Here is a 14,590-nt window from a genome sequence, read left to right as displayed (position 1 = left end):
TTTTTTGTTTTCTATTGTTTTTGTTTCTTGCTTAAATAAACTGAATTTAAAAGACAGGACAGCACTGACGTTTATTAAGAAAAAGGACTGGGGAGGAAAAGTTTGAAATTGATCTTTATAAGAAGAAGAACAAAATTTTGATCACTACATTTTGTACAGGTGTACCCAGAGAAGCCGCATGAGCAACTGGTTAAATGCTGATGACATTGTGAAATAAGGTAAAATATATATACAGATTCCCTGAGATCCAATGGATAGAATTACAATTTTTACCTTGATTCTGCTGTGAAAGCGCTACGCATAATAAATTACATAGGATATTCAGCACTTTATTACAAAATGGGCTCTGTGTTAGATGATTCTTGCCCAACTAGAGGCTAACGTAACTGTTCTGAGCATGCTGAAGGGAGACTAGGCTAAGCTATGACGGTCGCCAGGTTAGCTGTACTATTTCTGACTTATGGTATTTTCAACTTACAGTGGGTTTATCAGGACGTAACCCCGTAATAAAAAGACGATCATCTGCATATATGGGTCTCCGCCCCTGGTTCCTGCCACACAGCTCCTAAAACCCTTGTAAGTGCCTAAGTGATTAGAGGACTAGGAGCATCGTTTGTTTAATGAGGTGACTGTGGGTGGGCTCCAGGACGGGCACTGGTCACCAGAGAGACCAGGCCATAGAAAATTAATCAAACCCAAGGAGGGCGTCACGGGAACCTCACATTTATAGTCAATTGGCACAGGTGACAACTGGGACTTGCAGTTGGTACCTGCAGTGGGGTGGGAGCAGTCCTGTAGAACTGAGCCCTTTACCTGTGGGATCTGATGCTATCTCCAGGTAGATGGTGTCGGATGAATTAAATTGTAAAATGCTCGGCTGGTGTTGCAGACACTTGCTTGGTGGAGGAACACAACCCACACATTTGGTGACCAGAAGTGTCAGGAGTAACATATTCTGTGTCAGTAGTGAAGGAGACATACAGGAGGATGACAACTGGATTTCTCTAACTCAGCCGTACACAGAGATTAGAAGAAAAGCAAGGGAGTGGGTAGAGGTTCACGTTGAGACGGATGTTCTTCATTTACACTTAAGAGATCTACCAACAAAGAGAAGGAACTATTCACTGCAGTGTTGGTTACATGACTTTGGAACATAAAAGGGAGTTCTAAAATTGATGTATAGAGTCACTGCAATCACCCACAAAATCAGAGCACATTTTGAACATAGGAAGGTATATCCTAAAACTTTTAGGAAGAGGTAAAGGATTTACATTATCCGATACAATTCTGAAAACAGAACAAGGCTGGGAGATTCACAATACTGATTTCAAGACTCACTTTAAAGCAACAGTAATCAAGACAGTATAGTATTAGCAAAGAACTGACACACATCAACAGAAGAGAACACTGACTTGAGAAACATAGCCACAAATAATATAAAATCAAATCGTTCCCACAAGGGTGCTAAAGTAATTCAGAGGAGAAGGTATATTCTTTTCAACAAATATTGTTGGAATATCAAACATGCATAAGCAAAAATAAATAATCCTGATCTATACCTAGTACTGAATAAGTTAACTGAAAAGACTGCAATTATAAAACTTACAAACACAGCAGAGAAAACCTTTGTGATCTTGGTTTAGGAAGATTTCTTACATATGACCCAAAAAGCATAACTAATAAAAAAGATTTAAAATTTTCCAAACTTGATTGATTAAACACTTCTGCTTTTTGAAGGATTCATGGTGAGAGAAAAATATAGTACAGATCTATGATATTTTATACATGGATTTGGTACTCAAAATCTTTACACAACAATCCCCCACAAACAACAGGCAATTTTTATAAAAGAAAATACACGGCGGAAAACATTACACAAAGGAATAAAAACAAAAAAAAAGGTTGAAAGTGTCACATTCTTTTGATGAGGCTAATATAAGCATACCACCAAAATTGGATGGAAACACAGGAAAAGGAAATGATAGCCTCACCTAAATGTGATACAGGTATGTACTTCTTTATAAGCACAAGCAGAAAGATCCCAGCCAACTCATAAACAAGTAGGGTGTATACAGGAAATCAACAATGGATTAGTATTAGAAAATTCATTTTACCACTCACGATATTTACAGATTAAAGGAAATAAGCTATGCCTTTACGTCAACAGATGCAGAAAAAGTACTTAACATAATTCAAAGTACATTCATGACTAAAGTGAAATCTCTGCAAACAGGCAGTTAGAGGGAATGTACGTATCAAAGTTTAACTACCAAGAGCCCACAACAAACACCACAGCTAATGCTGAAACTGTGTATATTTTCCCTCAAGTCTGGCTTTATTTCTACTTCTCCAGGGTGGCCGGTTAGCTCAGTTGGTTAGAGCGTGGTGCTGATAGCACCAAGGTTGCCAGTTCGATCCCCGCGTGGGACACTGTGAGCTGTGCCCTCCTTAAAACAAACAAAGAAACAAACAAACAAAAAAACAATACACATCTACATCTCCTTTTGCATTGAATATATGCACCGTTATAAAACTCATAAATCAATCACAATACAAAGTGGGAAATGAACAAAGTGCTCACCTGAGATGTGTTCATTCTGCTGCTCTGGGGAGAGTATGGAGAACTGGGGAGGTTCGGCTGGGAGGCCAAGGAAGGACCGTGCAGGGGCGGCACCACCTGCCCACATGAGACACGTGGACTAAACCGCACAGCTTTGCATTGACTCAACCTCTCTCTGGTTAAAGAACAATGTAGTTAATTTCTGAATGATTCACATAAACAACTCAGTTACATTAAAGGACATACAGGATAAGGCATTGCTCTTTACTGAAATTAACATGAAATACTCAGGCTGCATCACTGAACTCATAATTAAGTGAAATAACAGAGGAAAACATACTAGTTTTATAAAGGCACTCATAATTAAAGTATTTAGGATTGAAATTATGTCTTCGTAAATTTATTTCAAAAATTTTCAGGAATATCAATCAGACAAAGCAAATATGGCAAAATTATAAGTTTTTTACATACAGGAAAGTGGTGTAGATAAATGCATATTGTGTGGTTTTCTAAATGCTTGAAAATTTTGCAATACAAAGTGAACAAAGAGGGAGGATAATAGGGATACTACACCTCCATGAGTGTACCTTTTAAATTCACAGCTGCTATGAGATTTGAAATTTCCGAGATAGCTCTTAGGAATAAGGCTGTCACGTGGGAATAAAATAACTAAAATTGGAGCACGGCAATACTAAAGAAAAAAGATTTTTCTCTTCTTCATCAAACTTTAGGTAGGATTCTCTAAGACTGCTTGTCAAATAGGACTATGAACTTTGGTCTGTAATGATTTGAACCAAATACAGTTTGTATCAGCTCAAGGACTCATCCCTAGGATGACATTAAGCCCCCTTAAAGTGCCTGCCCAAGAAAATCAAGGCAACCAAACAATTTTTTTGTTACAGCCAACACCTGAAGTCAGGGACTCTGTCTCCCAGTCTCTGTGAGAGGGTAGGAACCCAATTTCAATAAGTGTCTGTTAGCAAACCCAGATGGATTTCACAGGGAATGATTCCCCCTGCCTGCTTTTTGTGCTTTTCCACTTACCCTGGCTCTACTAAGCCCCAGCCCACCGTCCCTCTCTTTCCTCATTTTCCCTTTTAAACTCCCAGAAACCTCTGTATAAATCAAAATGGAGTTTTGTTCACGCTGGACTCTTTTCTCTATTGCAATTGTACATTACCAATTAAATCTGCTCTCCCCACTTTGTGTTCAGTTTTGTTTATCTTTGACAAATAAAAGGATAGTATCTATAAGTAGCAGGACTTACCTCAGGAAAGATAAAAAAGCAAATAACAGTTTTTAAATTACATAAGTTAATTATCAATATATATACAAACCAATATAAGAACATAGTTATCATGCAAGTGGTTCACAACCCAGAGATGATCCTATTTAAACCCAATGTGAGCACCTTCTTGTGTTATTAGCAAATTGGGCTGTGGTCATATTATAGGACCTTCTTTTTAGCAAATTACATCTATTGAGCATATTTTTGGTAAATATGCATCATTTATAACATCAATTATTTCTATGACTGATAGATTTTTAAATTGGACCTGACACACTGGAAGAAGAAAAAGAATGGAATCCTCCAGAAGTTAGTGCAATCTATGAGAACACAGCATAAAACTTTACTCCTGACATTTAAGTGAACTTGAATAAATGCCAGTTTTTGAAACACAAAGGTTCTTTGCCAAAATTCAGATTCTAATCTCAGAATATTTGGTCAATGTGTTTTCTCTCTTTGATATATGTTTTAACTTTTTAACCAAAAAGAGCCATTGAAAACATCATTAGAACACAAATAATGATTAGAGAAGCGCTGACAGACACAGCAGTGTCTCTCACACATTAATACATAGCTGTTGTTGGGGCGGCCAGGAAGGCCCAGTTGGTTACAGCGCGGGCTCTCAGCAGGAAGGTTGCGGTTCTATTCCCGCATGGGATAGTGGTCTGTGCCCTCCACAACTAGATTGAAGGAGAACAACTTGGAGCTGAAGGGCCTTGGAGAAACACACTGTTCCCCAATATTACCCAATAAAATTAAAAAAAAAAAATTCATGAATTCTTATTTAAAAAAATACACAGCTGTTGGTAAACCGTTGAATAATTTTACTATACAATACAGGTCCAGGAAGAAGGAAAAGCGAGAGGTAGAATTTATCTGAGCTGGTGTTAGATAAATTCTAACCTCGTTACCTCGTTAGGAAAACCAGGCAGGCTCTGGAACATACGAGGGCCATACCCAAAGCCCTCACATAAAATAAGTAACTTTAAAGATTTAAATATTTCTACAGTATTACTAGTTCTTCAAGGAAACACAGGTTTTTACAAATATAAATGTATAACTCTAACCCCCTTGGCACATTATAAAGAAATGCCCGCCCTCACCAAAAGTGCTTACGTCTTACATCAGGGCATGACACCTGATGTCATAATTTAGCCAGCCCAACAACACACAACCTGTAGGTGTCATGGAGGCTTGGCCTGCATACATTCAACCCAGCTATTGGCCAAGGACCCGCTTTGAATCTGAAACAGACCTGTCATTGCCTTCTCCCAAATAGCGCGCGTGCACACACACAGGAGCTTCCTCGTATTAAGTATCTTTTCAACAAATTTCCACTTATGTCTTAGTTCAGCAAGACTACTTCCCCCTTGAGCTCCAACTCTATGGAAATCAGAAAAATATCTGCAAAGCAAAGAGTCAGGGCACTGAGGGTTTAAAATGTGTATTTCTCTTTCTCAAGTATCACTGCTCTGAAATTCACAATGGCTGAAATCAGTTGCCTCCTATTATGTCAAGTTTTATAACACTTGTTTTTGGTGATGGCCAGAGTGGTACCAGTTACTCTCCATTGGCAGAAATCTCAGGTATTTTTTAAGGCTGCATTTTTAAAAACTCTGATAAAATTCATATACCATAAAGAATTTAACCACCAAAATTTACAGATGATTATGTACAGTGCAAAAGACACTTTCAAAAAGACTCTTTACCAATATGAAAAAGACCGTATCAGGTACTCTTAACTAATCTGTTTGTGGTAATGTTTAATGGAGATGACTCTTGGATTCATGTTTCCCATTTAAAGAACGCTGTTGCATTTGCTGGACTGCCCGACCAAAAAGGACTTGAAATTTAAGTTACTAGGAAGTAAAACAGACGACATCTGTTATGGACAGCTAACCCGTAAGCAGGGCCTGGTTGGCATTCCACCCCCATAGGAGAGGCCTCACCTTACCTTGACCTATAGCTTAACAACAGGTCACCCCCTGTGCCTTGAGCTCCCAATGTCCCCTGTTCCACCCAGTTCCATTTTAGAAAATTACCCTGAACTACGGGTGAATATCCTTCGTGTTATTCATCACGATCTCTACGGTCTAGCATTCTTTCCAGACTACTCCCATTACTGTTCCTGGGTTGCTGACTCCACCAGAGAATTAACATTGCCAGGGGAGGTTCCATGCAGTATCCCCGAAGCATCACGTAGCCTCTGGAGGAATGCCCAGATTTTCCCTTAAATACGCCAAGCAGGTATGAGAATGTTAAGGCAGGTTTTGGAGATGTTCACCCTCTGCGTTCTCAGACCACCAGCACTCTGATAATAAACACTTATTCTATGATCCAACCCATGTTGGTCTACTGGCTGGGTGACAGGCACCATGAGCCCCAGACTCAGTTCGCCTCTGGTTTCAGTTCGCCTCTGTCCCACAGCAGGACAGCTTAGGATTCCTCCGTAAGTCTTTTGCTTGCAGAGGATCTCGGGGACTGCCCGGGATTGGGCGGCTTCCTTGGCACTTAACTGACCTGTGGAAGCAGCTGCGGAGTGATTGTGCTTGCTGAGGTGGGGATTCCACCAAGACCTCCCCATCTCAGATGCCCTTCTGTTCACTAGGGATAGAATAAGCATATGCTCTGTTCTCCTGCCTCTAATTACTGGTTCAGAAAGTGGGATGGCCCTGGTATGCACAGCTGGAGGATTTTGCACTCACCGTCTGTGGCTCCTCCTTGAGGGCCATCTGAGGATCTCACTGACCCATTGGTGCCAACAGGTGAGACTGCAATATCTAGCAATGCATAATACCCCCACCATTAAGGGGCTCTGGTTGCAAGCTTGCTCTCGTTCTGGAAGTGCACTTGTGGTTGGCAAGACTGTTCCCCCGGAAGCGGGGCGCATCTGCCACACTGTAAAAGCCAACTCTGGGTTTGGCCTTTTGGTATCTCATGGTCTTAAGGCCACATCTATTTTCTGGTTTTGGCCCACTTGCCAATTGTCTGATGGTTGATGATGAGACAAATAAAGAGTTAAAAGAATGGGGCTTGTGAGGTAGCAGGATGAGACAAGTAAAGAGTTAACAGGAGTGAGGTTGTGAGCTAGCAGGAACGAGCTTAAATATTAGCTTCTTGATTCTTAATCCCCTGGCTAGCCTGCACTTGCAAGCTGTCAAGCAACCTACATCCATCAAAGGTGGGAATCGAACAGTTCCCAGTCGGAACAGCAACCCACTGCTAGCTAACAAACACCCATCATAGATGGGAACAGAACAGTTCCCAAACACAACGGCAACTCCCTGCAAGCTAAAATCCGTCAGAGATGGGAAGAGGATAGTTCCCAGAAGACAAATGTAAGGGCAGCTCCCTTGCAAGCTGACAAGCACCCTACATCCTGCAAAGAAAAATATAAAAGCCCAGCTAAACAGAAACCCACCACACACCTGTCCCTATTGGACTGCCCTGGCAAACTCCTTTGGCCTGTATTTCTCTTCAAAACACAAACCTGTGTCAGCCGTCTTCTCCAGACACAGCCACCGGCTCTCTCAATCTGCCTGACTTTCAATGAAATTTTCTTGTTTGGTCTGATTTCTGTATCTCATGTTCAGATCCAAATCTGTTTTTTCTGGTTTTTGTCTGTTTGATCCATGGAAAACTTGGGTCTGTGTGTGTGTTTAAGTCTCTGTTAAATGTGGTCGCATCTGTTCTAGCTTAATAATGGGATGTAAGGTTTCGATCCTAACCAGGAGTCCTTTGGGCAAAATATTAGGCCACTGGCAAGATTATGGCTATGAGCCGTTGACCAAAAAGAAGTTAATGTTCTATTACAGTACTGTTTGGCCAATGTATATGTTAGATTCTGGCAAGCACTGAGTGCTCAATAGTTCCTTGAATTATTACACTATTTTGCAACTGGAATTGTTCTGTTAGAGGTCTGACAAATAGGATGAAATTCAGTATGTATAAGCCTGTATTACAGACTTTGAAAAGAAGGGAACTAAACTGATAGTTCAGAGAAAAGGGGAATCCACCCATCTCCTAATTCACTTATAACCAGGAACGCTTAAGGCTGTGGTAACAAGAAAAAAGGCATTTTAAAAAAAACAAGCTGCTAATGTCACAAGCCAGACCCTCACCCCTTGCTCCACCCTCTTTGAAGTTGTTGGGCCAACTGTAAGATCTTAGGAACTCTCGGCAATTGTTAACCGTTCTGTTTATAAGTATATGATCTCTGATATCTGTGTTTCTCCAGGTTTTATATAGAATATAATGTTTGTGCCTCTGGATGGCAGTACCAAATTATAAAATTTGATTGGATTAAAAAAGAAAGCTTAAGCTCTGATATAAAATTTAAATAATAAAAAACTTAACCCAACTACTTGTCAGGATCATATGATCTAAGAAAATATTTCATACTAAGTCGGTTTAACTTTTGGTTACGTACACATTTTTTTAGGGTCATTAACATTAAATATGGTATCTGTTGTTTTACCTGGGTTTACAAAAATAAATTCACGTTACCTCTGTTTCAAAATTTGTCAAGAAAATAGCTTGAGTAATAATTAACTTCTACATCTCATGGTGTTAAGAACTAATGAAATGTTAACTGAAATAAGGTTGTAGATGAATCTTTTCAGCAATAATTATATCGTGTGGATGCTTGGACATGGTTTCTCAGAATTTATTGGTAACTCAAGGTTTTAATTTTACTAAATTGTGTTCAATGATAAAACATTATTGAATATCTAGGTATTTCAAAATAACGAAATGCTGAAATGTTAATGATTAGATAACTCTGAGTTCATCTATTTTTAACTTCTTATCACAGGAAACCTAAAGAATGGATTAGTACCTGTCAATAAATATATCTTGTACTTTATTACAAAAGCCTATGCTTTTGAAGGTTGCAAAATATGTTCCTAAATCTGCCAGTGGAAATTCTAATTGCTTGCTTTCAGTTGTCAGTATAAATTAAGGTTCTGAAGGTTATGGATTATGATTAATATGAAAGGACATGATGAATGTCTTCAGGGAAGGTATAAGGCAAGGGGACACATTTTTGAAGGAACTGAAGGAAAGTAGTTTGTCCTACGGATACTTATTTCTGAATGAGTGAAAAGAGACAAACTAAGAGGGACTGGGAGGGGTGTAGGAGGTTTGTGAAGGAAAATCTTGATGGAATTTCATATGGTTAATCTAAATGTGATTAAGTAAATTTAAATATCAAAAGTAAGCTGCTACAAAATTAGAGATAAGTTTTCTCACTCTGCTAAATAAGACAAAGTTTGTTGGACTATTGGTCTGCTACTGATATTATGTTTTATATTGATTAATTAGGACTTTGGTTACTCAAAAAAACTAAATATATAAACTAAGTTTTGCTAATGATTATGCAAACTTCTGTATTTTAGGAGGTTAGGTGCCCTCCTCAATGTCAGAGTACAGGCCACTACACGGAAGCTTAGCCTATTGTTTTCCCTAACCTGTCAGTATATTATAACAGCTCTAGCTCACTGTTACATCCCTGATAGAGAGTCTCAGAGCCTAAAAGAAGGCCAGGTAATTTGTTTAAATGTCTTTAACAACCAAGATAGGAAAAAAGAAGGAAAGGAACAGTGAGACTGGAGACGAGGCCAGAGACAGGCTAGATTTTGGGCTGCAGTTAATAAATAGACCAAAGCAAGGGCCACCTCAGGGCCACCCCAGCAGCCCCAAAAGAGGAAACGCCAGATAAAGAAGCCTGCTTTGGATGTGGAACCCCAGATCACTGCAATAAGGAATGTCCCAATCGTTCAAACCAGCCATGCCCCCTTGCAAACTAACAGGGCATTGGAGGAGGGCCTGTCCCGTTCTGCAGGGAGCAGGGCCCAACTCCTTCCCTACAAATGGCTATGACTGAGACAGGTCTGAGGGTCACAGGAGCCTCCCAGGAAAAAGAAGCTATTCTCATGATAGGGGAGAACTGCAGGCGACCCTTGATGTGGTGGGTTAGCCTGTTAATTTCCTGAGTGATATGGGAGCCATTTATTCTGTCTTGACCGCTCACTCTGGACCTGTTTCCTCTGAAACCTGCCTGGTTGTGTGGATAAATAAAGCCCGTAAATTTGGGCTCAGACTCAAGCCTGTTCCTTACCACTGACCTGTAGTTTAGAGGAATTGTAAAATGAGCAAATCAGACTCTAAAAAACTCTGGAAGTTTTGTCAGGAGGCTTCTAAGCCCTGGCTCTAATTGCTGCCCATGGCTTTGGGTCTAACCACAATTCTTTTATTTCCTATGTTGTTAACTGGGAGAGGTTCCGCCGGCACTTAGGAATTATGGGAGAATGGATCCAACCCAAGGCCAACTCCTTTACATATTGTTGCCTCGGAAAGCCGGTGTACTATTAGAAGCCTAGAGTGGGAGGAGTCTCTAACAGACCAGTTAGTTCCTAAATGGAAGGGACCCTTTGCACTTTCTGAACTGTTATCAGGCTTCAGAGAGTCAATGGCTGGGTCTGTTGCCGTGCAGCAGCCTACCGGTCTGTCCCCTCGTACCTACCCCTAAAAAGAAAGGAGAGTCTGTGAGACTAATCCTATCACGGACATTTCTTCACCTTTGTGCCATCTCCCTGTTCGGCCCCAAAGGATGGCTGGTCAGCCAATGATGGGTAAGATTCCCCACGGGGCAAACTACCCAAGTCAGGCGCAGTCGGGTGGGGACCATCTGGAGACCTCAAAGGGTCGACAGAGGTGGGCACAACCCCCCACGATCCCCCGTCTAAGGAGAGCTTCTGCCTTTATGACTGCATTCTTTCCCACAACCTGCAGGGGAAGTGACTCAACATTGTGCTCTCCAGCTATTCCTGCATAAAGGTTTAGTCCCTTGAGAGGCACATATCACCATAACAAAGACATCCTGGGGACCTCGGGCTCCGGCTGCCTGGGCGCAAGGGTGATTGGCTTAAATCAGTTTCCTAGTATGATGCATGAGATTCACAGATCTTGAGATTAACAAATTTCCTCACCTAACTAATAAAAGCTATGCATTGGCCCTATTCAGGCTCTCAGTCCTCTGAGGCTGGGAGACTCTTGGCCCTACTTGCACGATATTCTTGAGTGCTGTTGTCTTTCTTAACCCTGTGCCGCCCTTCGCGCTCCCCACAAGCTCTTGTCGTGCAGGACGCGACATGGGTCCACTTCATTTAAGTCTCCTTCCCCCAGAAGGAAGACTGTCACTCTGTTCCTGTAAGTCAATTGAAGACCTCCTGTTCCAACAAACTACTGGAGTTGCTCAGTACTGCCTCCCTACTTGTGCCCCATCTGGGATAACCATTGAATGCCTTTTGGCTCTCCTCTTTCATGGGCTCCTCTAGAGAAAATAAGAAACCAGTATCTTTGTAAAATTTTTCTGATATGCTAGGTGCAAAAACTCTCTGACTGCTGGATATGCCATAAACAGTGCCCTCCCCGCTATGATACATTAGCAAGAAATTCTAGGGCCCATAGGCAGGGATGATGCCCACTTAAAACAGGAAGCAGCCATGAACAGTCAATGTCCCCTACCCTTGCAATCATACTAATTTTACAGAAATATAATGAATAAAAGACAGGGGTAATTGCAGCAGGGCCTGGTGGTTGGCATCCCCATAGTACAGCCCTTTCCACCTCCCCGGCCTCACCTTTTCTTGCCCTATAAGTTAACAATAGATCATCTCCCTGCGGCTTGAGCTCCAAATGTCCCCTCTTCCACCCAGTTCCCTCTTTTAGAAAATTATCCTGAAACTTATGATTAATACCCATAGGCTTATTAATCACAATCTCTATGGAAGAGCATTTTTTCCAGGATACTTTCATCATCATTCTTTGTTTCTGACTCCACCAGAGAATCACATTGCCAGAAGGAAGGCTCCATGCAGACCCCTGGAACCTTCATGTAGCCTCTGCAGGACCAACCAGATTTTCCCTTCAATATCCCAAACTGGTATGAGAATGTTAAGGCAGTTTTTGGAGGTGTTAAACCTCTCCCTTCTCAGACCGCCTGTGCTATGATAATAAACGCTTATTCTATGACCCATCTCCTGTGTCAGTCTATTGGCTGAACGGTGCAGTCAGCAGGACTCTCAGACTCGGTTGGCCTCTGGTTTCAATACAAGACCTGGACCAGTTCTCTATAATCAAGACATTTCCTTCTTTCCTTACTTTAGTCCCTTCCTATCTCACAAATAATAGGAGAGCCCAAGCATTCACTATAATGTTATTGTTTTCTTTCCCCCTTAATTTCTACCTGTAAATATAACTGAACATGGGCATCATCATGAAACTGACATCGCACGTCAAAACATCAAACAGGTTACATACATAGTCAATGCCCAGCAATGGTACGAGATTTGGAGGAATACTTTTTCCTTCGGCAGGTATTGCAATAAATAAACACATAATTAGGAACTTCTCAAAAACCTTAGGGGAATTGCCGGAGCTACCACTAAAGTACTAGCCAACAAGGAAAACTCTATAAATTCCTTGCATGACTTATATTAGACAGCAGAATGGCTCTTGACCATCTAGCTAAACAGGGTAGGGGTTGCTCTAGTGTTAATACCACCTGTTATACTTGGATAAAACACCTCTGATGAAATAGAGATGGAACTAGATAAAATAAGGGCACAAGCCAAGTGATTTAGTGCCCACTGACACCTCATGGTTCTTTAATATCTTCACCGGACTGCCCCCAAGTATTGCCTCCTGGTTCAGGTGTATTCTTCAAGTTGCACTTATCATTTTGCTTGTGATTATATGAATTTTTGCTGTTCTAAGACTTTGTTTTGCATAGGTCAATATTATGAAGACACCACTTTGACAATGGTGGCTCAACAATTTGAGATGATTACTAAGGCCTCTGAGACTTCATAGGAAAAATCTCAAGAAACTACAGATGTTTGACCTTAAACAAATATAATGGTAAAGACGTCCTATGTTCGGGCACAACTGTTCAAGTGTGGCATATATATACATATATACATATACATCTGTATATATGTGTGTGTGTATATATATATATATATATATATATATATATATATATATTCCCCTTTCTCTCTCTCCTCTTTTCTTTCTTCTTTCCCTTGCTCTACTTTTCCAACTTCTATTTTTCTGTATTGATTTTTTTTTTGGTGTTGCTATTTTTTGTTTTGTTTTTTGTATTTTTGATATTTGTGTGTGTGTTGAGTGTTGTTTGTTGGTTGTTTTTATGTGTGAGTGTATTTGTTTTATGTTGTTGTTGTCGTTATTGTGCTTGTTGGTTTGTTTTGTTCTGAAATCTCCCTGCATAAGGTTCCAGTGCAAGAGGCACAACAAATCTACACACCCAGAGGCAAACTCCAGAACAAACCACAGCATTGACCTACAAGTGACGCATCCAAAGGAAATTCTCTACGGGCACGAGAGCCTCATCTGAGGGGTCAACCCTCACACAGCAGCTTATACACCATGGGCATAGCCAATTCTCACAGCTAGTCAGCCTGGGAGTGAATCCCACCCACTGAAAGCCAAAAGCAAATAAAGCTCAACTTCAACAGGAGAATACACACAACACAAGGGACACCTCTGGAACATACGCACAGGAGAATAGGGAAGTGGTGCAACTCAAATATAAAGGACACATACTACATAAGACCACCGAGCAAAGATTGAGAGACACAGGGGATCAAACACAGAGAGACAGCCAGAATGAGGAAACAAACAAACATGTCCCAAATGAAACAACAGAAGAAACCTGCAAAACTGGAACAAAATTAAACACAAGTAACCAACCTATCAGAGACAGAGCTTAGAACACTGATTATAAGAATGTTTAAGGAAATTAGTTGAGAACAAAAGAAGGATACAGAAATCATAAAAAATAACCAGTCAGAATTAAAGAATACAATAACTGAAACAAAGAACAGACCTGAAGAAATTACTAGCAGATTAGATGAAGGAGAGGACTGATTCAGCAATTTAGAAGACAAGAAAACAGAAATCACCAATCGGAAGAACAAAAAGAAAAAAGAATAAAAAACAATGAAAATAGTTTAACAGACCTGTGGGATAACATCAAGCACAACAACATGCGCATCATAGAATACCAGAAGGTGAAGAGAGGGAGCAAGGGATCAAGAACATATTTGAAAAAATAATGACTGAAAACTTTCCTAACGTGGTGAAGGAAATTGACATACAAACCCAGGAAGCGCAGAGAGTTCCAACCAAGATGAACTGAACCCAAACAGGCCCACACCTAGACAGATTACAGTTAAAATAGGAAGGTTAAAGGCGAAGAGAGAACCCTAAAATCAGCAAGAGATAGACAGCGAGTTACTTAAAGTGTGCTCCCATAAGACTATCAGTTGACTTTTCTACCGAAACTTTGCAGGCCAGAAGGGAATGGCAGAAGATATTCAAAGTGATAAAAAACAAAAGGTCTACAACCTAGATTGCTTTACCAGGCAAGGCTATTATTTAGAATTGAAGGATAGGTAAAGAGTTTCCCAGAAAAGAATAAGCTAAAGGAATTCATTACCACCAAGGGAACTTTGCAGGAAATGTTCAAAGGGCTTCTTTAAGCAGAAGAAGAGTGAAAACAATCAAACTAATGAAGACCAGAAATTATGTACCTATTAATAATCCCTTTAAATGTAAATGGATTAAATGCTCCAATCAAAAGATATAGGGTGGCTGAGTGGATAGGAAAACAAGACCCACGCATATGCTGTATTAAAGAGACTCACCTCAGATGAAAA

General features: G+C 40.5%; 1 protein-coding gene across 7 annotated transcripts in view; it reads right to left on the bottom strand.

Moving 5' to 3' along the window:
• LOC117031777 (zinc finger protein 883) overlaps nt 1–14,590 on the bottom strand; it is an 86,723-nt gene that overhangs the window by 19,049 nt on the left and 53,084 nt on the right. For all 7 annotated transcript variants that reach the window (XM_033122470.1, XM_033122472.1, XM_033122473.1 and 4 more), the window contains one exon: nt 2,582–2,735. In XM_033122470.1, coding sequence (XP_032978361.1) covers nt 2,582–2,735 — 154 coding nt within the window. The remainder of the gene's footprint in view (nt 1–2,581; nt 2,736–14,590) is intronic.

This window comes from Rhinolophus ferrumequinum, chromosome 12 (genome assembly GCF_004115265.2).
Source record: "Rhinolophus ferrumequinum isolate MPI-CBG mRhiFer1 chromosome 12, mRhiFer1_v1.p, whole genome shotgun sequence".
In the NCBI taxonomy this organism is placed as follows: domain Eukaryota; kingdom Metazoa; phylum Chordata; class Mammalia; order Chiroptera; family Rhinolophidae; genus Rhinolophus; species Rhinolophus ferrumequinum.
Note: the sequence above shows the minus strand (reverse complement) of the source record. Positions and strands in the feature narration are given on the sequence as shown.